At 42.0% G+C, this 25,178-nt stretch overlaps 1 protein-coding gene across 1 annotated transcript; it reads left to right on the top strand.

Annotated features, from left to right (window-relative positions):
• Window positions 1-1,744: 1,744 nt before the first annotated feature.
• tonsl (tonsoku-like, DNA repair protein) lies at window positions 1,745-24,452 on the top strand. Its single transcript, XM_083792068.1, has 28 exons — window positions 1,745-1,994; window positions 2,104-2,199; window positions 4,496-4,638; window positions 4,833-5,016; window positions 5,516-5,645; window positions 5,995-6,166; window positions 6,314-6,428; window positions 6,557-6,702; window positions 6,912-7,064; window positions 7,539-7,664; window positions 8,098-8,299; window positions 8,625-8,680; window positions 9,287-9,376; window positions 9,640-9,712; window positions 10,234-10,397; window positions 10,960-11,083; window positions 13,184-13,419; window positions 13,787-14,276; window positions 15,307-15,491; window positions 15,970-16,076; window positions 16,289-16,445; window positions 16,827-16,905; window positions 17,487-17,794; window positions 20,842-21,013; window positions 21,290-21,465; window positions 22,244-22,317; window positions 23,016-23,149; window positions 23,976-24,452. The coding sequence occupies exons 1-28, from the start codon at window positions 1,970-1,972 to the stop codon at window positions 24,167-24,169; spliced, it is 4,311 nt and encodes a 1,436-aa protein (XP_083648194.1). The 5' UTR covers window positions 1,745-1,969; the 3' UTR covers window positions 24,170-24,452.
• The last annotated feature ends 726 nt before the right edge of the window (window positions 24,453-25,178 follow it).

Below are 25,178 nucleotides of genomic sequence, written 5' to 3'. Positions count from 1 at the left end.
TCCTGGCTTCCTGATCATCCATATAAGGTGGGCATAATAAGCTTCGGCTTCAGCCCAAACCTTTTCAGTCAAACTATCTTTGTAACCCTCATTCTGAATGTTCAACTGTTTTGTTTAAAAATGACTGAGATAAATAAACTAACTAAACTAACTAACTACACTGCATTGCTACTGTGACACACATGTTTTGAAAGTGTCGTGCAGTGGCTGCAGACGGGCAGAACATGCTGAAGAACCTTTGTGTCAGTGTGTGTGTCTGTTTGTCTGAAGGTAATCTTGCAAACTATTAGTGCCAGATTTCTTGTGCAAATACAACCACCCCAATTGTATAAGTAATATTGTTTTACTTTTAACATACCCTGCCTACCATATAGATTGGACAAAACAAACAATACGGCGATGCAGAATCATCAAATACCCAAGCCACCCCAACCATATGGACCGTTTCAGATGATGCTGCATGGCAAATGCCTATACGCAGTGTCAGGGACCAGAGGGCCACTGGTAGCAGACTGCTAAAAAGCTTCTTCCACCGTACAAATATCCTCGACTGTTCCTGCATAAACTGTTCTATAGAAGGTACTGTGGCAGCCACTAATATGCTGGTGGTATTAATAATATGCCAAGCTTGTATGTAGGCTACATTGTTGTAGGCCTATATCTTCTTTGCATAGCTTTCTGAAATTACGTCATGTGGCAGCCAAGTTTGTTTAGGGCAGTTATGATCGTAAATTGTTTGCCAGTCAAGTGGACTTAAATGCTTGTTTAGTGCAGTGAATCACAACGAAAGACGTCATCTGGTATAAATATACCGACTTTCTTGCTTAATTGTTCTTCCTATAAGGGCGCCTGGTATTTTTATAAGCACCACCAAGTCTTGCTTGTAGTTCCTGGGTGAATAGATGTCATTTCTCTTTCTTTTTCTTCACTTAGTATTATTATTACACGCTGCTACATTATATGAATGAAGCAGAAAAATTACTTTTATACAATGGAACAATAAATACAACCTTGAAGAGTTGAAGCTATAGGCTACTGTCTATTACTCTATACTATAGCACTGAGCTCTTCCCATATGCATAACACACACACCATGGTGTGTGTGTTATGTATGTTACCAATTAAGTATAGCCTATAGACTATATTATTGACCTATACAGTCAGTTAGGGTTTATTGAAAGAGGAAATCTGACCCAGTCTACTTAATTGTGATAATCTTGCTCATCTGTGTGTGTCTCAGGAAAAATGAAAATACATTGATTGAGATAGAGATGTAAAAATGTATTATTTCATTTAAGAAGAAAATGAAGGGCCTCAGATAGATATCTTGCCTCAGATAGTTGGAGCTTTAGTGTTGTTACACAAATATAGATGAACTATTGAATTGTATGACTGAAACATTCACTGTTTTCAGTGTTTTGTAGAATTGCTTATAAGTTATTTGCAACTTCAACTTTGAAGTCCTGATGCTTGGGGTTAAAAAGAACCAAGTCAATCGTTTCCACTGTGTTTATTATGACCAAGTGCGACCTCTGGTGGTGTAATCATTTTCGGACAAATACATGTAAAAATATCCCTTACAAAGATGGCGCTTTCAGCATGACAATTCCATTCAATTCATCCGTATGAGTGACACTAGCAGCCAATGGAGAGCATGATAGATCGAGGCATCGCTTTCATTGGCCCAAGCTTTCCTGGCGGGGCATTGCAAAGTTTTCGGAAGATGTTAGACAATAACAACATAACGTAATATATAGACTCAAAATAGTGACATTTGATGTGCATTTTGACTACGATCGCGTAATGTTATCGACGGATTTGGGATACGTTCAGATGTGTTTGGTAATTGGTAAACTGTTAGTGGAAATGTGGACATTTTAGTTGTCTACTAGCAAACTTTAGCATAGCCAGCTTTAGTCAGCCCAGGCCCGATCCCGGTGTCATACTTGTGAGATAACGTTGAGATAACATGGGCACTTCACGGGAGATAAAGCGTAAGTGTAAAAGCAAAACTATTACTTTGACGATCTTTGATGATCGGTTGTATCCATCGTTTGTGCCAAGTTGTCGATTACAAAATCGTTGCTTCTGTTTTATGAACAGAGTTACAGAAAGCCAAGATCAAAGCCCAGAGCAATAACAACCTGAAAGAAGAGGCCAGTATCTGCAATCAACTGGGGGAGCTTCTGTCCAGAAATGGTAATTATAAAAATGGACAGCCAGTCAGTTTTTATAATAATACTAATAAGCAGCGATAAGACGGTCAAGCCATAAAAGCAATAGGCCTAAAGAAAAAATAAAGCAGTTTGTAGACTGGGTCAATAGGCTATACAAAATCTGCTACGAGGATAAAACCAGAAAAAGCACTCAGACAGACTTGTTTACATCAGGATCCTCCATTTTCAACTCATCAGAATATTTAAAGACATACAAATATACACTTCTATGCAAAAAAGAAATAATCATATATTTCAATTCAATTCAATTTTATTAAAAGTGTCAAATCACAACGAGTTGGGTGGGTGGCAGCTGCCCTTGTGCTCTCTTTGAGAGCGGTTTTGAAGGAGTCTAGGGATTGACATATCTTAACGGCTGTTGGTAGGGCATTCCACATTCTAGTGGCATAGGAGCAAAATGAATTGAACCCCTTGTTTGAGCCGAATCTGGGTTGAACTCGGTTTGTGGAACTCCCTCTGGTGTTGTGATCATGGACTTCGTTGACATTAAGTTAGTATTTAGGTACATACATGGGTGTAGCTAATCTTGTAGTGTGGCCCATTGAAAGTTGCTGTACTCTGTCGTCAAGACGTCAACCCTAAGCCATTCCAACTTATTATACAGTGAGTTAATGTTTGGTAACATAGCATCACCAAGTTTTACAGTACAACTTATCTGTGTAAAGCTGCACTCTAAACTACAAGGCCACGGAGCTGGTATTAACCCATTCTGACCTGAGATCAGATTCTAAAAATGTCTATTACATCCTGACTGTTTCATTATTAACCCATTCTGACCTGAGATCAGATTCTAAAAGTGTCTTCGATTTTTCAAAAATAGCAGACCTACAAGCTCGTATCGCGCCACTCGGTGGCGCGATATGAGCTTGTAGATCTGCTATTTTTCAATAGGTAAAGCACGACATGATGCTAACACCAAAACGGGTTCCCGTTCAGAATGGGTTAACATGTGTATTAAACTCTTAGTTTTATGTTGACCTTAAACCTAATTCTAAGAAAGCATTGGAAATCTGCTGAAGAAACTCATTGCGGACCTACTTTTACAATTAAAAACTAGCCATTACCAGTTTGCATGTCCAGTCTAGAGAGAAACAGTGAATATGGAAACGGTATCTGTATAGGGCTTTCACGATTACACATTTTAGTTCACGACTAATTGCCATAAAAGTTATTTTGAACGATTTAATTGTATTTTGTTTTTAGGCTTCATCTATCTAACTAATGATGTTAGTAATTGTGTCCTCAAAATGTTGGACGGAATCATCGATTGTACTGGCTGGAAGGTGTCATTCTGTGCTGTGAATTGTAATTGGCTGTGAATGCATCGCATAACGGGTGGTAAATGGTAAATGGTGCATTTATATAGCGCCTTTATCCAAGGCACTTTACATAGATTGTGCATTACATTCACCCATTCACACACACATTCATACACCGATGGCAGCGGAAACCATGCAAGGCACCAACTAGCACATCGGGAGCAATTAGGGGTTCAGTGTCTTGCTCAAGGACACTTCGACAGTAACTCTGGGGGAGCCCGGGTTCGAACTGGCAACCTTACGGTTACCATCCAGGCACTCTACCCCTGAGCCAACGCCGCCCCATGTGCCACATGAGCCAATATCAGTGGCAGAGGGGGATAGATGTCATCAGACATTGATTGTGCAACACTCCTCATCACAAAAAAGTGTTATAAATAATAAAAGTAAAAATCATTAGTAAATGGTGCATTTATATAGCGCCTTTATCCAAGGCGCTTTACACAGATTGTGCATTACATTCACCCATTCACCCACACATTCATACACCGATGATTATGTGGAAACCATGCATGGCAGCAACCTGCACATCGGGAGCAAATAGGGGTTCAGTGTCTTGCTCAAGGACACTTCAACACTAACTCGGGAGCCCGGGTTCAATCTGGCAACCTTGCGGTTCCCATCCGGCCACCATTACTACTTTGGGATGTTCAGCAATACAAATGCAAAGATGCAATAATTGCGATGATCTCAAATAATTACGATGATCTCAAATAATTGTGACTATGTAATAATTGTGACAGGCCTATCTTTGTATGTGTGTGCATCTATGTATGTGGTAATTACAGGATAGTTTTAGGGCAGACCAGTTGGCACTGGTTAAAAATAGAATGGTAACCACCACTATCCTGGCTTTCCACGGAAAGCCTGGTGATGTGAGGTTCGCAAACTAACTATGAATTAATGATCCTGTGCAACACTGTCTGACTCCTGTCCCAGGGGATTATGAGGCTGCCATTGAGGAACACCAGCAGGAGTTGGTTCTCTCAGAGGTGCTAATCGATGTGATTGGAAGAGCTGTTGCCAATCGCAAAATAGGAGAATGCTTTGCTGAAATGGGAAACATTGAAGCTGCTTTGAAGGCGAGTTAACATTTTGGAAATATACTGTAGCTGTCAAACCGTATCAGGTTATTACATGTGTACATGTAATAATGTGTATTACATTAGCTGTAGAATGTCCCAAGCAGACCTGCAGTATGCCTTCTATATTCTGCAGAGAACACTTCAAGAATGCTTAGAATGTTCATGTCTGTGTTGATTTCATGTGTCTCCAGCACCAGAGATGTCACCTGGACCTGGCTCGCTCGGTCAGGGATCACGCTGAGGAGCAGAGAGCTTTGGCCACCATTGGTCGAACATTCCTCTTTCGCTTTGAGTCAGACCAATCAAGGAGCAGTTTAGAGCAGGCAGAGGATGCATTCACAAAGAGCCAGAGGATTGTGGATGAGCGACTGGAAGGTGTGTTTGTGTGTAATCGTTTGTCCAGAAGGAGTCCTGCGAAGTGGCATGTTCAAGCTCCAATGCAGGACTTATTTTAAGGAATAAATTAATGCATGTTACAGTACATGTTAAGCAATCTATATGGTAGAATAATTATGTTATTACAATATAACTAGTACATCTGCAGTTGCTAGGTCTCCTTACTCTTCCATTGAGACATTCTTAGCCTTGTGTCAGGTTGGATACCTTCTCGTAAATTCTATTATTATTATTATTAAGTTATTTGAAGCAATGTCGTTTTTGTAGTTCAGACATTGCAATTACCTCTAATAAGACGGGAGGGAGAGACAACGAACATAAAACTAAGAGTGTAGCTTTAATACATTCGGGAAATTTTAAACTATTATTGGATTGCTCCTTTTTCTTTTTAAATTATTGTGTGTGTTTCTGTAATCACTAGGCTTACTACTAGTCAATATGTTAGTTATTCACTATACCCATACCTAATCTCTTATAGGAACTGTGCCAATCCGGGAACTGAGTGAGATGAAGGCACGTCTGTTCCTCAATCTTGGTTTGGTCTATGATCATCTGGGGCAACCCCAACGCTGCAGTGAATTCATCAAACGTAGTGTCTTCATCGCAGAGTAAGAGCATGCGTAACCACTTTCAGCCTGGCTGAAAGTTGTAACTTTCAGCGCGCAACTCATTCATACATTTAGGGCTCCATTTCCGTCACCGCTAAACCCCTTATCCCTAAGCCTTTTTTTACTATTTTGCAAAACATACCGTAGTTAAAATGGCCGGTCTACAAGCTCACAACGTGTCAATGTAGATTGGCTAGTTGAACTATTCAAAAATGTTTTGCAAAATAGTAAAAAAAAAAAAGGGTAAAGAAGTTTAGGGATAAGGGGTTTAGCGATGACGAAAATGGAGCATTAAGTTCCCACACTTTGCAATGCAACACTTTTGCAACACTTTTTTTTATTTTTATAGAAGGGACAAGTTACTGGAGGATCTTTACCGTGCCAACTTCAACCTGGGTATCATCTCTTTCCGCAACGGGAAGCATTCCAATGCTGTGCGCAGTCTGGAACAGGCCAAGGAGTGTGCAAGGAAGATTAAAGATAAGTTCAGTGAGAGCGAGTGCTTCCACTGCATTGGCAAGGTAAGAAAAAACTAATCTAGTAATATCACATATATTTAATAATTAACTTGCCAAATAAATATCCTACTGTGTAGTGGTTTTGCTTAAAATATCAAGAGTGGTTGAAATAGTTGTGTGTTTTGTTCCCACAATGATATGTGTCTGTAGGTCCAGTTGTCCCTGGGTGATTTTGCAGCAGCAAGATGTTCACTGAAGAAGGCCCTCCGGCTAGGCTCCCAGCAGGCTGTGGACAGACAGTCAGTGAAGAAGTTTTTTAAATATGGTGAGAGAGACATATTGGATATAGGTTTATTTGATGAAATGTTTACTGTCCAACAATGTTGCTGGGTGCCCATTCATTTGTTCAGTAAGGAGTAAGGACTTTGCTATTGCACTGCAATAATTCCCCAGCGGACCGTGGCTGCCAGTTAGAAGAAGTGTTGGGGGAGGATCTGGGACGGAGTTCCCATGAGGCTGTGGGGCTGGCAGAGCAGCTGGGAGATCTTTCTTGTAAGGTGGGCTGCTACAGTACAGCCCTGGATGCATACAGAGCTCAGGTGAGAGAAATGCTTATCAAACTGATTTGTTTCCGACACTAAATCCAATAATATTTGTTTTTAGTTTAGGACTTCTTGACGTAACCCTCAGTAAATATTTTCCCCAGACACTGGGATTGTAGTTTAATAAATGACAGAACGGTATAAAATCACAACTAAGTACCCATTCGCTGTCACGATAAATAACATGAAGGAATTTTCCTGCACAGCTGTCCAGCGCGGAGGCACTTGGAAAGCCAGCCAGAGAGCTGGCCGTCATCCATGTGTCCCTTGCTGCTACCTACACAGACCTGAGACAGCATGACAAGGCTATACATCATTACAGGCAGGAGCTGGCCTTACGACAGGGAAGCCCCACTGAGGTACAGTATCAATATCTGGATTAGGCAGTATGAAGAGTTTTACAGCTTCTTTGTATTCTCCTTTTCACTAGTAAACGCCACACCTTCAAACGATACATAGATTTGAGTTGTGGTTATTGAATATGAATTGGATGGTGCAATTGAGTGAAATGAAAAGCGGGGCTGGAGGGAAGAGGGGATAGAGGATGAAGGGCTGAGGGAGGAATGAAGGGATAAGGCGATGAAGGGGCTAAGAACGGATAAAGGGGTGAGGGAGGATGTCAGGATGGATGAGTTTGGGATTGAAGGGATGTTGGGAGAGGGACAACGGGGCACCCCAATGAGCTATGTGTTCAATAACTGTATTATGAGGGTCTGAAATGCTTCTTTTGTATAGTGATAATTATTTTGGTGTGCTACACTTTTCATTCTTCACTCTCCATAGTACTCAATGATATGTAACTTTTCTTTCCTTCTTTCTTGTGTCTCTATCAGGAGTGTAGCACATGGCTGAACATTGCAGCATCCCAGGAGGAGAGTAGCCATATCTTGGAGGATCTAGACAGCAGCTATAACACTGCTCTATCCTTTGCCCAAAGAGCTGGTCAGCCCACACTACAGGTGAGGGTTTACGTTAACCAGAAGACTCGACTTCCTTTAGCCTTACTAATCTATCGATTATTTTCTTAGTGATTATTCCATCGATTACTTTTCCATTTATTAATCAGATAATTGAGAACCATGTTCTTTACATCTTTTTTTCTCATTTATTTTAATCAACAAATCAAAAAAATTATAATAGATTGTTTTGTCTAAAGCAATTAGTATGATTAGCCACTTTATAATACTATTTATTTTAAACTAAAAAAGTAGGTCACAAACGCGTTGCTAGCAATCTGAGCGTGTGGATCTGCTATTTTCGTGAAAAAACGTCCCTCAAAGTAAAATTGTATTCAAATTGATTCTAACTTTATAATCGATTACTTTGTTTAGGTCAATTAACTGTTACACACCTAATCATTACCCCTATCTCTCAACGTGCCACCAACTACAGAAGCGTGTGCTGAGGCTGTGGCTGGCCACTCAGAGACGCGCTGGCTCGGTCCAGGCCGATGACACCGAGGCCAGGCTGCAGGAGCTCTGTGCCTCGGAGGGCTGGAGGCCAGATGGGAGTGAGGGGGAGGAGGAGAATGAAGAGGAAGAGATGGACAACAGTGAAGCGTTGGTGGATAGTGACATCCAGCTGTCAGATTCAGGTGAGACTGGACTGGCATGTTAGACTTGTTGAAAGCACTTGAGCCCTATACAGGATGCCTTTTTTTCTTTCTGTAATACAATTTGGTCTTGGTATTTTTGGTATATTTAAAAAAGAAATAAAATAATGTACCCAAAATAAGGATACCTGTTTTAATGTGGAATAATTGTGCGTGTCTAAAGCAGGTGTATGAACCATAGCCCTCTTGTCTTTCTGTCATGTTTTAAGTTGTGTTAAGGTAAATTATTGGATTCCATTCCACTCATTGCTTCTGTGTTTAAGTCGTCACACTTGGCTTACATACTAGTTGTTCCTTTGGTTCCTAGATGACGATTTGGAGGGCTATGACAAGATGGTGTCCGGAAGGAGGACGGCAGGCAGGGTAAGAGTCCATTCATCAGTGACTGGTAAACATTGTATACCGAATGTACTTCTGACTCATGAGGGAAAATTAACAGCAAAATAAAGAACTCAAACATTGACCAACGTAGGATTTACAGTCACGCAAGTCTTTCCCTTGAAAGAAATGGCATATTGTGGGTGATGTGGGACGAAGTATGAATTGAGCCTCAATGTCAAGGCCACAAACTAAAGACTACATACTTCCCATAAGTTGTGATGTCACTTGGTATCTTTATTCTAGAGATGAGTCAGGTTGTTTGCTGGCACAATTTTATAAGTCTTACACCACTGGTTCTCATCGTTTGGTCCGTGGGGCCCCCAGGGGTCCTAGGGAGGGTTCCTTAGATACATTATTGAATTGATAGGTATAGGTACCAAATGGACCGTTTCGGGTCTGTAAAACACTCAGGATTAGGTTAGATTGGGGTCCCAGTGATAAGACATTTTATCAAATGGTGTGTGTTGCCAAATGCATATCAAACTGGGTGTCGTTGAAATTAAACAGGTTGGGAATCACTGGCTCAAATCCCCCCCCACCCTCCTTTTTCCCCTCCTTTTCTCCCTCTTACTTCTGACTGCCCCCCAGTGGAACAAGAGGAATGACAAAGGAGAGACATCTCTCCATAGAGCTTGTATCGATGGCAACCTGAAACAAGCCCAGTATCTGGTGGAACAGGTGACCGAGCAATAAGTAACGTCATAAATTATGTAACATTTTAAAGCATTCATGGTCAACTATTTTAGAGCTTAATGACATGCCTACAATAGGAACATCAGGTTCAAAGTGGTTACAATTACCGTTTAAGTCATAATTGTAAACTTAAGTCATAATTGTACATTTAAGTGATAATTGGTGGTGGCGGCCACGTTTCCCACCCTCAGTTATGATGGCTGAACGTGGTTAATGTTGCCTCTTTTCCGTCTTCTATCTTATGCCAGGGTCACCCAGTCAACCCCAGGGACTACTGCGGTTGGACTCCACTGCATGAGGCCTGCAACCATGGACACCATGGTATGCAATTCAACTTGATTTTTTGTCAGGTGAAACCTGACTAATGATCACTCATGAAATGTAGACGACATCGTCATCACTTAGTCATACTGACGGGCCGGCCTAGCCTGATTGGCTGCAACACGCTGCCTAAGCCAATGGGAGTGTAGTACGATTGCCTGCCTCCTAAGCTATGCCACCACGTAAGGGCCGATTTCCGCACCACAGCGAGCAAGCTTTACCACCGCAGCCTCGAAACGACAACACAGCTGCACAACAAACCAGTCATTGAACCACACACACAACGTCGGAAGATTACGCAAGCAACGGCCGCGAGGTTGTGACACACAAACATACACGTTACTAAAATAATAATCATACTAATATGGGGGGGAGAACACAACAGACAGCGCATCTTTCACCTGACAAATATCACTATATGATTATTTCTTGTTTTAAAGTTAAAACCGCAATGTAGTGAGATCTGTGAGACCCAACGCCTGACATGTTTATGTCTTGCTCTGTCTCTCTTTCTCCATCAGAGATTGTCGAGCTCCTGGTAGCACGTGGTGCTAATATCAATGACCCTGGAGGTCGCCAATGTGAGGGGGTGACTCCTCTCCACGACGCGCTCGCTTGTGGACATTTCCAGGTGGCCAGGCTGCTGGTTGAATCTGGGGCGTCTGTCACCGTGAGCAACTCCAAGGTGTGTGTTTTTTTGTACAGAGAGAATGGGCTACTAGTAGAGAGGCAGTTTGGGTGGCTCAGGGGTAAAGTACCTGCCCACCACACCACGTGTTCGGGGGAGGGAAGCCAGGCGGCAAAGGCTCTAGCCGGACGGGTCCTCCCAGTAAGGGCTCCTCACTGGCAGGTGAGCCGAATAGAGTACAACAGCAGTAGCAAGCAGTGGGAGAAATGAATTGCCATAATAATGAGTAATGTTAAATTGGGGTGGATAAAGTCAAGAGTCAAAATAATTGCCTACTCTAAAAAGAAAAGAAAAAAAGAATGGCCTACTAGGGCTGCAGCAATCGATACATTTTTAGCTATGGTTTTATCAATTGCATTTAGATTTATTTACTTGGAATATTGTGGAAGGAGGTGTATTTCAATGAATCGGCGCACATAATTTCTGCTAATTCAGACTTATCTTTATAGGTTAGTCTGATGAACCACTTCTACAAGCCCAAAGCTTGTGGATCTGCTACTTTTTGTGTAATATATTCAATTGATTGGTTGCACCCCTATAAGCCATTTCTTTTTTTCAGGGTGAGACTCCCTTACACTCTCTTCAACATTGGAAGAAAACGTACAGCAGAGAACTGGACCAGGAGACCAGACAGGAGTGCTCAGCTACAGAGAGACTGCTGAGGAAGGCGCTGGCAGGGGGCGGTAAGGCTTCTGTGTCATTGTCTCATAAACCAATATGGCTCTTCTTTTGTAAAGATTTATTTTTGGGCTTTTTATCCCTTTATTGACAGTACTGTAGGTAGACAGAAAATGGGGAGTGACACACAGCAAAGTCAGTGGGGATCGGGACTCGAACCTGCAACATGTTGTCGGGCTACATAGGAGCCTAGGGGCCCTATTTTCGCCAGTGCCTTACCTGTTATCCCTATCCCTACCATTTATTACTATTTTGAAAACATTTTAAAATTGTTCAGCTAGCTGATCTACATAGACACGTTGTGAGCTTGTAGATTGGATATTTGAACTATTCAAAAATGTTTGTCAAAATAGTAAAAAAGGCAAAGAAGTTTAGGGATAAACCAAGGGGTAAGGCACTGGCGAAAATATGGCCCTAGGTGCCCGGACCGCTAAGCAGACAGTATTTATTCTTGGATTCATCGCTATCAGCTGTACCCCATGAGTTCTCAGAACAGCATTGCTAGTTGCATTAAGAGATGATCATATCATTACTGTTAGATTTAGATCACACTAACCTAACCTAGTTGCATGACAACACAAACCCATTCAAATGTGTAATTTCTAACTGCAGGGAATCCGTTAAAGCAGGGAATCCTTGACTCTATTTCCTCGCATAGTGGATATTTATTCCTCACAAATGCATCACTTTGCATCATCCAAATTCATCCTGGCTCTGCTCCATTTCACATGGCTCAAAGCCAAAATGTGCTGAAATATGCAAAGTAATATTTTCCTTAGAAAGTAGGTCAACTAGCATTAGCATGTGTGGGCCACACAGTGCTATGTGTACCACATAGCACATGCAAACTAGCTAAATGATTAGGGCACTTTCAACATGGGCTCTAATGCATGATAGCGAGTCCCTGGTTTGATTCCCGGCCGGCCGGAACATGTCGATTTCACTGTTACGAAGGAAACAACGCCCAGCATGAAAGCACCTAATTTGGCAGAACGACAGCGTGATGTCACATGGCCAGTTAGGATAACGGATCCAGGTTTATCGACATAAACTCGACTCCGTCCCATCAATTCCACACACACCACGGTTGAGATTTACGCCCTCAATTCGTACCTCCAGCAGAATATCATTTTATCTTGCCCAAACCACAAGGCTACCCAGTAACCATCACCATTCACCAGACATTTGGCTTAAAACGAGACTGTTTGTCTCCCGAACCAGCTACTTAAAGGACAACTTTAGTTTTTTTCAACCAAGGTTCATGTTTTAGGTTGTTATTAGAGAAACTAAAATTCATTCATTTGCTGCTTTCTTTAGTTTTAGAGATTTTAGCTCTTTTTGACAGGGGGGCGGGGCATTCGAGCATGGGGCTAAATATGTATTTTTTTACCAAATTTTATGGTGATTTATTTTTGTATTATTTACTATAGTCCTAATAAACCCCAGGAAATTACATCTGGACACAAGATCACAGGATCTACTGAATGTGAAGGTAGCCTACTGTAAGGCTTATACTGTGTGTATAGGCTCAATATGTCAGTTTGACACATTCAATAGATCCTGTGATCTTTTGTGGCCAGATGTAATTTCTTGGGGTTTATTAGGACTATAGTAAATACTAATAAAATAATTGCCATAATATTTTGTAAAAAAATACATATTTAGCCCCATGCTCGAATGCCCCCGCCCCCCTGTCAAAAACTGCTAAAATTCCCAAAACGAAAGAAAGCAGCAAATGAAAGAAAATTAACTCTCACCTTTTACTTTCTCTAAACCTAAAACATGAACCTTGGTTGAAAAAAACTAAAGTTGTCCTTTAAATATACAGTCCTTTAAATTCTACATTCAGTTTTTGTTGCCGTTGTCTTTTGAGTCTTTCTTCACTACACTCACTCTCTCTAAAGTCTAAACTTTATACCTAGCAAATAAAGTCTCAGAAAAAGCCCCACAAAAAGAAAATAATGTAACAGCATTTGGCTGCCCACCAACTATCCACACATACTTTGCCTGCTGTAATACTTCACAGGTAATACAGGGAATTGCACTTTCATGTCTGTGTCACATAATAATATAAACACATTTTGTGTCACATCTGTCTACTACAGTTACAGTAGCTGCTGCTCCAGCTTCAGCCAAGCCATTTGATGCCCTGCAGGATAGCCAGCTGTTCGACGCTGAGAATTCAGAGCCTCTGCTACCTAGTGAGGGTCGTTCCGTAAACCGTGAATGGACCCGGCTGTCAGAAGAGAGTGCAGTACCGCCCAGCCCCACGCCGAGGCAGTATAATGTCTCAGAACAGCGCCCTAGAGTCAGAGGGACGGGGGCTGCAGTTCTTTATGGGGTAAGCAGTTCAGTTATACAGGTGTGGCTGATAGGCTACTGTACTGACTAATGTTTTTCGCCTGTGATCACATACTCGCCACAAACAAATCAATTAAAAAGCCATCCATTTAACAATAATTGTGGTAACATGAAAAAATGACACATTACATTTTTCAATAATCAAATAGGAAATCAGAAGGCACTAACGATTCGGACCCAGAGAGAACATCAATCTGTCATCAATCATCAGATGCTCTGTAAAGATGTTTGGCAGTTTTATCAGACTTGCAAGCTTTCTTTAGTCAGACACATTTGATTCAGATCATTATTTATTTTCAAATTTTCCAGTCCGCAAAAATACTACTACTAAAATAATGTCTCCTCAGAATGACAGCAGCTCCTCAGATAACAGTGATTGTGCAGACAGTCCTCTCCGTCCTGTTCGGCCAAGGCAACGTTTCCCCGCAGCGCCGAGTCAAAAGGAAGCGCCTCCTTCCCAGGAAACCGCCTCGAAACACAGCACGAGCAGAGAGAGTATCAGGGAGGCTCCCGAGGCCTCCGTCTCGAATAGGGAGGAATACCACAGTGCCATGCGAAGGCTCGGCAGTGCCAAGACTCAACACTCTCAGAGTCTATTGCAGCCAATGTTCAGCAGCACCCCTGCAGTTTCATCCAGTGGCATGTCTGCCCTGATACCAGAGGAGGAGTATTTGATAGACGACTGGCTGGAGGATGATGTGGGGAACGCTCAGCCGAAGAAGAGGAGGAGGATCGGCTCGGAGCAGATTGGGATGAGGGCAGAGGGGGGCACTTCCATGACTCTTGCAGCCAGAGCCCCAAGTAGACACACTGCAAACTCAGCAGTAGCAAGCAGAGGTGAGCGTTCACTCAGAATGACCGCCAAGCACACACACCTACATCTGTGGAGCTGTTTAGTCAGTACAAAGGCGTCAGTCCCTTCTGAGGAAAGGTTAAAAAAATAAATATATATATATAGAATATGTTGTCAGTATCCCTCCACCCATGATGTTTGATGTTTTGTTTCCTTGTTTGATCTTCTCAGTGACTTCATTTCGCACACATACACATACATGCATTTTGCCTATAATGACATGCCCAATATAAAATTATTAATCAATTATTTTATTAAATTATCAATAACCTTTTAAACATTATTGATTAATTCGATTCCTTTAATACTTTGATTAAATGTGGACTTAAACTGTTATTCGTCTATAGTACTCACTACTCAGTTTTTCCTCACAAAATTACATATTGGTTATTTTATGTGTAACTTGCGTTCTCCTAACAGAACATTGAGAACACCGATAACAAACTTTCATTACACGTGACCTGGGAAAAACTGAATCCATTCTCTGGATCAAATAGTAATCTCAGCAAGGCAGACGGATTCTCAGTTAAAGTGGGTGACAATTATCACGAAAAAGGACGACATTTCCTACCTAGGTTCTATCCTGGAGGCAAACCTTTCCTGTGATAATTTGGCTACCAATGTAATAAAAAAGGTGAACCAAAGATTCAAAAGAACGAGATTCAACACCAGAGGGAGTTCCACAAACTACTTTCAACCCAGATTCGGCTCAAACAAGGGGTTAAACTCATTACGCTCCTATGCCACTAAAATGTGGAATGCCCTAACAATAGTCGTTAAGAAATGTGAATCCCTAGACTCCTTCAAAAACTCTCTCAAAGAACACTTACGGGCTACCCCTCTATTTTTGAAAATGGAGGTCCCTGATTCATACGTTTTAGTGCTTTTTCTGGTTTAATCCTCTTAGCAGATTTTGTATTGGAGTCTTGACCTGTACTTTCATTGAACTGTACTCATTCTACAAACTGTTAATACACATTTCAATCCATCAATCCTCCTCTGCTGTTTCTGCAGTTCCATCGTCCTCCAGCAGGGGTCTCTCTCTTAAAAACAATCGCCAAGTCAAGATGACTCAGTTGTCTGGAATGGTCCGTTTGGGGAGACGAGAGGTCACCAGATCACATAGCCCGACCATACCTGATGACGATGACTTTCCACATTACACGCCCTCCCCACCACCCCAAATACACACTATGCAGGTGAGAAGCTCTGAGAGATTTCATCTTCATGAAATGAAAAGGCAAATGTGTTATTAAAGTGCACATCCCTCCTCCACTTCCCTGTCAGTTACACTTGCCTCAGTGTATCCATTTCTTGAAGGCTTACATCTCCAATGATTTAGTAGTTCAAATATGAGATTAATTTCTGGTCATTCATTTCTGTACATCACTGGTGCAGTTTTCTCCAGCACTGCGTGATGTGTGACAAGGTTCAAGGTCTTTATTAATGTCCCAGAAGGGCAATTAGGTTTACAGCAAGAGTAGTGGTTTAAAACATACTAACAATACAGGACAACAACAGACATGAGACACCATAGCATAAACAGAGGTCTGGGCGCATCTAGTGCAAGTATAGAATCAAAGGCTAAAAAAGGCTATGTAATGTATTTTACATGCTTTTACTTGCACAAAACAAGGCCAGTTGAAAAGTGTGTGTGTGTGTGTGTGTGTGTGGTAGGTTCCAGCTCCAATATTGGTTACTCCAATGGCCACATCAATGCCTCCTCCTATCAGAATGAGGGTCAGGGTTCAAGAAGATGTGTTTCTTATTCCTGTTCCACAAAGGTTGGTATAATTCTGTCTCCATGACTTGCACTTAGTTGGTTCTCAGAAACACACCTGTGAAATCAATATTTTTGCTGCATTCTATACTTTTACCACAAAGACAGTATTGAACTAAAGACACAAATGTTTGATTTTGATAGGACTGGTTTTAATATCAAGATACGAGGAGCGTAGGAGGAGTGTGTATGTTATCCTATTCCATTGTTTCCCAGTGAGGCCGAGTCTTGCACTGTGGCGTGGCTGTGTGAGCAGGCGGCCCAGAGGTTCTACCAGAAGTGTGGCCTCCAGCCTCGCCTCTCCCTGCAGAAAGAAGGTGCTCTTCTCTCCCCTCAGGACCTTCTGTTGGCTGTCCTGCACACCAATGAAGAGGTGAGTCCAATACGGCTTGACAGGAGAAAGTCATGCGTGTTTGGACGTGTGTTAATCACCTGTTTACAAAAGGCACCAAATAACTTAGCTAACCTGGCACTGTTGGACAATGGACAACATTAAGATGATTAAGATGATCAATCAAATACCAAGGCTCACTCACTCTGATTAACGGACAGATGAGTTGATGTTACAGTCACTGGCTAATGTTACAAATCAATACAATAATGTTTTCCTATGGTTTAAAATGACTGCGAACGGGTGATGGCGGTAATTCATAAAAATAAGATTCCTTTTACATCATTTTGATCATACTTTCTTGAATTTTGAAGTGAAGAATACATTTTCTTTCTTTCTTTTTTTAAATTCTCTAATGTTCAGGTCCTGGCTGAAGTGTGCTCTTGGGTTCTTCCGCCTCTCCCTGAGCGCTACAAGAAGGCCTGTCACAGCCTGGCAGTAGGTGAGGAACACACACACACACACACACACACACACACACACACACACACACACACACGTTTGTATTGCTAACATGGAATACTATCGCCATTTTATTTCATTGTGTCAACTAAATCCTCATTAATTGCAAACTAGATTCAACATACTCAAGCCTGCACACATTCTAAATATGCCCCCGAAATATTGTACTGAGCAAATGGACTGTTACCACCTTCAATAATAATGATAATAATAGTCTTTATTGTCTCCACATCATATATTTTCTTTGTCATGGACACAAAACATTAATAATTCTACTCGAGTTGGAAGCATTAAGACCCATTTTAACACACAATGGCTTCCTTTCTGAAAAATAACGTAATTGTAAAAAGATTCACGTGTTTAGATAATTATTCTATTTACAATGAGATGCGGACGGGAGCTGGTGCCACGTAACGCAGCACTACAAAATAACGTCGGACTTAAATACTGAATGCAATGCACACTATGCACCTCCTAAACCTAACTTCTAAGTGCCTAATCCTAACTGAGGCTAAATATGGACTCTTTCATGACCCGTGATGTGTCTGTTCATTCCGGCAGATGAGAACAAGCGTGTGTCGCGTCTGTGCGAGGTGCAGGACGGAAGCCCCTCTGTGTCGGTGTGTGGCCTGGGCCTTCCCGCAGCGTCCCTCAACCCTCTGCTACGGGCCCTCAAACTGCAGGACAGCCTCACCGAGCTGCGTCTGTCTGGCAACCGGCTCGGCGACGACCTCCTCTCTGAACTGGCCGACACCGTGGTCACCATGCCTCGACTCCGCCTACTAGACGTTTCTTCCAATCACATCACGGGAGAGGGGCTGCAGAAAGCAGTGGATGTCTTAAAAGGGCGTACCTGCCCTCCGTTTCCGGTACGGTCACTCATGGCTGTATGAGTTGCTTCATTGGCCTCCTCCTTCATTGAATGTTGGCGTGAGATGAGGCAGTTGATGACAAAGCTGCACAATGAGGAGTTCTACAGCTAGATTAGTTATTGAATATCCACAGTTTCCACACAGTCAATATGCATAGTGTACCATGTCTAACAAACTTTCATTGATTTTCCAGATGCTTATGTATTTAGCTTTTTGACACATTTATTTATTCCCTATGGTGGTATGGACTAAATGAGTGTGGTTTCTCATTACCACTTGGTGCCATGACACACATTTCACAGGATATATTTCCACATACACTGCAGCTGTGTTTCCGCGGTCAAGTTCTTAGAACCTACTGTAATAATTGTGGCCCTGGTCAGCCGGTACTGTAGTAGCACTGAGCAAGCAGTGCTGTTGCTCTGGAATGGTCAAGCTGAAGTGACGCTTGCACAACAACGTGGCTTACAGGAGGCTAGCGGTCTTTAGAGGGTGAGGGTCTGTGTGTGTCTGGAACTAAATTCACAAACTGCTGTTCTGATGAGCACCACATTGCTTGTATGTGCTGCCAGTTGGCCAAGGAGGAAGTACCTCCACCAATGTTAACATACGTTTTATACTCCAATACACCAATCAATATTTAAGTCAATGGGGCTCTAATCGGATTGAAACATTGACCAAATTTGGAGGCATACAGGACGTCACAGATACAGTTTCAGACGACTGACGTCGCAGGCTGGCCACATGACGTCTGAGCTCTACATTAGAGCCATTTAGTTTCCATGTGTATCCTGAAATTCATATCTTTCCTATGCACTAGGGATGCTGCCGATTAATCGATTCTCCGATTAATCGATTTTTTTTATAGCCAAAATATAGGCTAATAAGTAAGGCTGCATGATATATTGAACATGTACCTTCATCAGAGAGGAGAATATAAGTATAAATCAAGTTGAGCAAAGCCACTCTTCTCTGCCCCTCTCTCTAACAGACACAGTTAACGGTCGCTTGTTAAGTGCCTGCCAGACAGACAATCAGATGAAATGAAGGCAGTTGTAGAGTAGAGTGTAGACTAGTGAACTGAATGTTTTCTGTTTATATCAAGTACTTCATACCAGCCCCTTATGAAACTACTTCTCCCCAATTCCAAATGGATTTAATTTTCCATCCTGAATGGCAGTAACCTGCATGCAATGAGAACTGAGAAGATCTCCACTAAGCTTTACTCATCAAAACTGATTATAAAACTGTAACCATCAAAGCATGCACTAATGGTTATGTGACCATGGCAAGTGCATAATATCAAATCTTAAAAGTTTTATCTGATATTGATGTTAAAAAAAGAAATCGATTATTCGATTTGGCTGATGGTCACTTTCTGGCATCCCTACTATGCACAGCTTTGTGTGTTTGTGTGTGAGGCCGGAATGTGCTCAGCTGATTGGCTGTGATGTATGATAAGAGCACCTCATTTCACACGTGTGATTTCTGAGGGGTGCTAGCTAGCCCCTCCTATGCCCAGCTTTGTGTGTTTGTGTGTACCCCATAGCGATGATTTGATTGGCTGAGCACCGGAATGTGAGGATAAAAAATTAGGACAGAAAGTGAGAACGCCAAAAGTGATTGGCCGGAATGTGATGATGTATGATGATAAGAGCGCCCCTCACACATGAGGGTGATTTCTTACAAACAGGCAAAATGGCTCCGTGAAATCAAACGATCCTAACCTCACACTCACAGCATGTTGGATAAATGAAGAGGTAGATTGCACTAATTTGTGTCATTCAGCGAGAGCTGACCTCGACTGCAATGTGCATTGAGCGCACAACCAAACAGTCATGAGAAACTATAACGACAAATGACCACAGACCACAACAGGCCTGAGTGGTGCAAACTGGAAAATGAATGAATAGTTTAACATGCGTTGGCACCAACAAGGTGGAGCTGTGAACTTTAAGTGACTTCCCCTCCTTGTTTCACAAACTGCTGTTCTGATGAGCACCACATTGCTTGTATGTGCTGCCAGTTTGCTGAGATGTGACACACATTGTGGTGAGCTTAGGTGTCGGTAGCTCCTTTTCTGCTTTCAGTTTAATGTGTCATTGTGTCAAAGTTTAGTGTGTGTCATTATGTTTTTTCAGCTACTTTAGAATGCTAGCTAGACTTTGACAGCAATTAAGTGGGTTATACCACTTTAGCATGGTCTACTTATTTGGAAATAAGTATATATTTTATGTCACCCTGACTAGCCAAGTAAAGGGTGCCGCCTGCTATGACGTTTATCCATTTTATGTTGTATTTTGTGAAATGTATTTATAGGCTATAGTTGTAAATATATAAAACTCTACCGGTAAGCGGCTACAGCTGTCATAAGGCACTAGACTAGCTGTTGTGCATGCAGCCTCTGATTCACCGGCATGCAACACATGGAGGCGACTTATGCTATGCCAAAGCCAAAGGGCAGGGGTTGTATTTGTAAATGAAAAGTCCAACCTTTTCAAATTAAATGGATCTCAGTAGTCAGGATCCACATAGAAACGATATGGCTCCATTGTGGATCTCAGTCTTGTAGATCTCGGATTTCATGTGACCGGCCTATGACTGCTTGTGACATCAGTTACAACAGTGTAACATGTTCGCCCCATCGGCTTCACTGAGCCTCAGCTGAGCTTTGCACCACGTTTGTTTTGTACCTCTACGCCAATATTTGTGGTGGCGTGTGATAAAATTGGGACGAGCTTGAGACGTGTCAACAACTAAATTACTTATTGCACAAACGGGTGGGCATGTATTCACGAGTAGGCCATTTTGGCTAGTTGGGCTGCAACATTTAGAGACAAACATGTACAGGTGGCATCCATTTCATTAAACAATTTGACTTATTTTGAAAAGCAGCTTGTGAGAATTGTTCTGTAAAGTACGATATTATATATCATTGTTATGAATTTTAATTTGAGCTGGCAAGTATCATTCTTTCTCAGCATCTCTGTGTTGCTCATTTAATTACTTATTTTCCCCTGATGTTTTTTTTCTATAATGCTCAGTATTTGGAGGAACTGGACCTTGGCATGAACCCACTTGGCGATGGTGTGTCTGAATGTCTGTCCTGTCTGCTGAACTACTGCCCCCTGCTGGCTAAGCTGTCCCTCCAGGCCTGTGGCCTGACAGCTCGATTCCTGCAGCAGCATCGTCTACTGCTCACCCGCGCCTTGGCAGGTGATGCTTAGCGAGGGGCGAGGCCATTGAAAAGCCCACATAGGATGTATTTTGACACTTTGCTGCACATTCTCTTTTATTGTACTTGTATTCTACTACTAATCATTTCAAGCTTGAATGAAACATCCTTTACATTGCCTTCATGCTAAACAACTGCTAGGTTATTATATAATGACTCAAAGTACCCAATATTGTAAACAATTGATTTTCACCCTAATTTGCAGAAACATAAACACATGCTCCCTGCGATAGAAATAACAATCTTTCCTCTGACAGGCACAGGCCACTTGAAACAGGTGTGTCTATCCCATAATGCCCTGGGCTCCACGGGCTTTGAGCTGGTGCTGAAAACACTGCCCCTCTTTTGTCTCACGCATCTGGACCTGTCTGCTGTTCGATCTGGGCCTGGTGATCACCCTGCACTGGAACACCTCACTAAAATGTTCTCCCAGGTATACAGAGACACACTGGAACACCTCACTAAAATGTTCTCCCAGGTATACAGTGACACACTGGAACACCTCACTAAAATGTTCTCCCAGGTATACAGTGACACACTGGAACACCTCACTAAAATGTTCTCCCAGGTATACAGTGACACACTGGAACACCTCACTAAAATGTTCTCCCAGGTATACAGTGACACACTGGAACACCTCACTAAAATGTTCTCCCAGGTATACAGTGACACACTGGAACACCTCACTAAAATGTTCTCCCAGGTATACAGTGACACACTGGAACACCTCACTAAAATGTTCTCCCAGGTATACAGTGACACACTGGAACACCTCACTAAAATGTTCTCCCAGGTATACAGTGACACACTGGAACACCTCACTAAAATGTTCTCCCAGGTATACAGAGACACACTGGAACACCTCAGGAAAGTCTTCTGTGTGTACAGACTAGTGACACAATGTTTTACACACATGCACATATCGACAATGAGTTGTACACTGCATTGGAACACTCTATGATCATGGCTTGGTATAAGCAAGATTAATTGCATCCAAGTGTTAACTAGTAATGGAAATGGGTTTACATGATATGCATGAATCATACAATGTTACACTGTACAGGCTATACTTCTGTGTTTTATTTCTGCTGTATGTTTCTGCAACTGTAAATTGATTGAGATTATTTCTCATTCTGCATGCAGTGGATATTCATGATCCAGGTACGTGTATACTGTATGCAAGTGCTAATCAGTCATTGTTTCACTTGCAGGAAGAATGCATGCTGACCCACTTGAGCTTGGCAGGAAATGGTCTGACTGACACCAGTGTCGCCACACTGGCCAGGTGCGTTTGTCTATAGGTCTGTATGTACAGTAGGTACAGTGCTGTAATCCTCACGGCCGGCATACACTGGGGACGGAACGGCACCGTACCGCGGGTGGAGTGGAACAGAAGCAGCTGCTAGGTAGCTGCACCGGGTGCAGTACTTAGTTTAGACAGTTTTTGGTTTAGACTAGTCATTGGTTAGACCAGTCATTAGTCCTACAACTAACTACAACCTATCTCAAACCCTCACCCTAAACCTAACCTCCCACGGGGCAGCACACCTAAACCTAACCTTAACCCATGTCTAACCAGTGACTAGTCTAAACTAAGTATGCACCCCCGTAACCCCCACGGACAAAAAAGAAAAGGATTCACGCGCCGAGCTTACGCCCAACCTGCGCACCGCACACGCACTCGGTGTAGCTGGGTTCCATTGATTATAATGGCAGCGTACTGTTGCAGAACCCCCGGACTCCGCTCCGTTTCAATTCTGCACCAATTCCGTCCCCAGTCGGCCCAGTGTACTAGTGTAGCCCGGCCATAAGTCTCCAAATTAATTTCAGTAAAATAATTGCACTTTAGCAGAGTCATGCAAGAGTCCTGATTAATTGTTCCATTGTACCAGGAAGATAGACTAAAATTGACACAGACCCAACAGAGCCTTTTATTTTCTACTGTTGACTACATTTTTATTACGCTCTTGTCTGTCCTTCCAGGTGTCTTCCCGTCTGTACGTCTCTTGTGTCTTTGAACCTGTCAGGAAATCCATCTGTGACGTCAGCAGGTCTCAACAGCATTTTAATGGCTCTTAGTGAAGCATGTCGACCCTTGACCCATCTAAACCTTCAAGGTACTTTCTTACTTTGTTACTTTGTGCCTCTACCAGACCATAGTGTGGCTGAAACAGTTAACCAAACTAATCAATGTAATCAATAAACAAATAAACGGTTTTCATTGATTTTGTAAAAGAAACAATTTGAAGATTTGGTGGGTTTCTTTTGTGCTGGTGAAGGTTCCAGGAGTGCATATGGTGTGTGTGTGAGGTTATCAAAAGTAGCAGTCATATAGGGACGCTAGCGTTCATGTAGTTAACAGCATTGACATCCTGTGTTCAAGGGCTTCTGGAAAAAATTTAACTTTTCAGTTTCTCGTAACTTCAGCTGCACATGCAAGGAGGACAGTATTATTAAACACATGGGGGGTGGGGGGGAGCTGGGGGACACGTGTTCATGTGACTAACACCATTGATATCCTGTGTTCATTGTTCTAGGTAAGGGCTTCTGTAAAAGCGTAACCTTTCAGTTTCTCGTAACTTCATGCAAAGACTCCATTATTGTCCCTTATTAGTGATACCTTTCTAGGCTTGGATACTTTGATATCTACACATAAAGTTCAATTGAATACACATAAAATGGCATAAATAGGCTGTGCAGTCCACTAAGGCTGCGAAGGTTAATTAGACTTTCATGTCGATTCGTTGATGGGAGGAAAGGAAACTTCTTTCTTGGTTATCAATTGGAATAATTGCTAAGAAAATAATCGATAGTTGCAGCTTTAGACCATAGTTCAGGGATCTGGCCCTTTTCATGTAGATGTAGAAGTAAACTACAAAAATGTTTTGTACACGGTATGATTGATTTCCTTGCCTGTTCCTTCCTATACCTGTTCCCATCTAGGGTGCCAAATATCTGGTCCCTGGAACAGTGCAAGCCTGGGTGATTTGTCAGAACAGGTCAGGGACCTCCGACTCTGCTCCCAGGGTCTCAATAAACTTGATCGCCAGGCCTTACATGAATGCTGGGACCGTGGACATTCGCAAGGATCCTTCCTTGACCGCAACACCAAGTGCCTCCTCTCTGCGGCCCCATGATTGTAAGGAAACTTTCAGTAGAATGCGGTGACCCTAAAATATTCATTATTTTCACCTCTTTGTCATCACAGAATCTTGATCAGCAGGACACCTGTAATGTCACAGATAATAAAGACGCATGTTTTGTTTTAGATGGGGGTTCTTTTGCAGTGTTGCTGCACGGACTCCATGGTTTTCGTCATTACTTGACTGAGATGGGACAATGAAACATCTTGTGAAACGGCATCGAATGACAGTCTGTAACATGTGTTAATGTATGTATATAATATATGTATGTTATATGTGGATCCATGCATGCAAAGTTTTTTTTCGTCTATTCTGATAGCTTATGGTTTTTTTCTATAAAGAAGAAATTGATTAAAGTGGTCTTTAATCAATACTGTATGTAGTTTGGTCATTTGAAGTTCAGATGATATTTTGCCATTTCTTCTCACTGGGTACACGTTTCATGAAACTAGTTACTCACAACATCCACATCCTTTAGCGGAAGCGTGCCGTGGTTTGTGGTTCTCATTTTTTGTTTCGGTTTTTAGAGACCCCTATTTTGTGGCAGTGTGGTTACATTGTACATAAGTGAGGGAAGTAGAATATAGCCTCGCTGGTGATTGATTTTTAATGCATAGGCCGTGCAAGATTCACATTAATGACAGTTACAAAGTTAAGATATGAAGAAAGTTTAACTGGATGCCACAATGAACTGTTCACATGATTACAGATTACATTTTAGGCATTTAGCAGACGCTCTTATATCCAGTACGATGAAGGTGCGACTTCATAGTAACTTCCATGAGACCCTATAGTCAACCAGCAACATGAACGTGGAATAAAATTAATGATTAACCAATATCAGAGATTTTCTTAGTACCCAGAAATATCCGTGGCGTACTAGTACCTGAGAAACACTGCTGTAGATCAGTAGTTTTCAACCACTGATTTGAAAAGGGTTGAAAACCACTGCTGTAGATGATACTCCACATTACTATACCTTGAGTGTTTTCCAGTGGGAGAC

Source organism: Protomyctophum parallelum (genome assembly GCF_964188405.1).
Source record: "Protomyctophum parallelum genome assembly, chromosome: 20".
In the NCBI taxonomy this organism is placed as follows: Eukaryota; Metazoa; Chordata; class Actinopteri; order Myctophiformes; family Myctophidae; genus Protomyctophum; species Protomyctophum parallelum.
The sequence above is the reverse complement of the archived record's forward strand: the minus strand, read 5'-3'. Positions and strand labels throughout refer to the sequence as shown.

What these genes read in the sequence shown, in the direction of transcription:
- tonsl (XM_083792068.1), top strand. Translation starts at nt 1,970, where the DNA reads ATGGGCACTTCACGGGAGATAAAGC. An exon ending in CGTAGTGTCTTCATCGCAGA is followed by an intron (nt 5,646 to 5,994) that starts GTAAGAGCATGC and finishes TTATTTTTATAG; the next exon opens with AAGGGACAAGTTACTGGAGG. An exon ending in TCACTAAAATGTTCTCCCAG is followed by an intron (nt 21,466 to 22,243) that starts GTATACAGAGAC and finishes TTTCACTTGCAG; the next exon opens with GAAGAATGCATGCTGACCCA.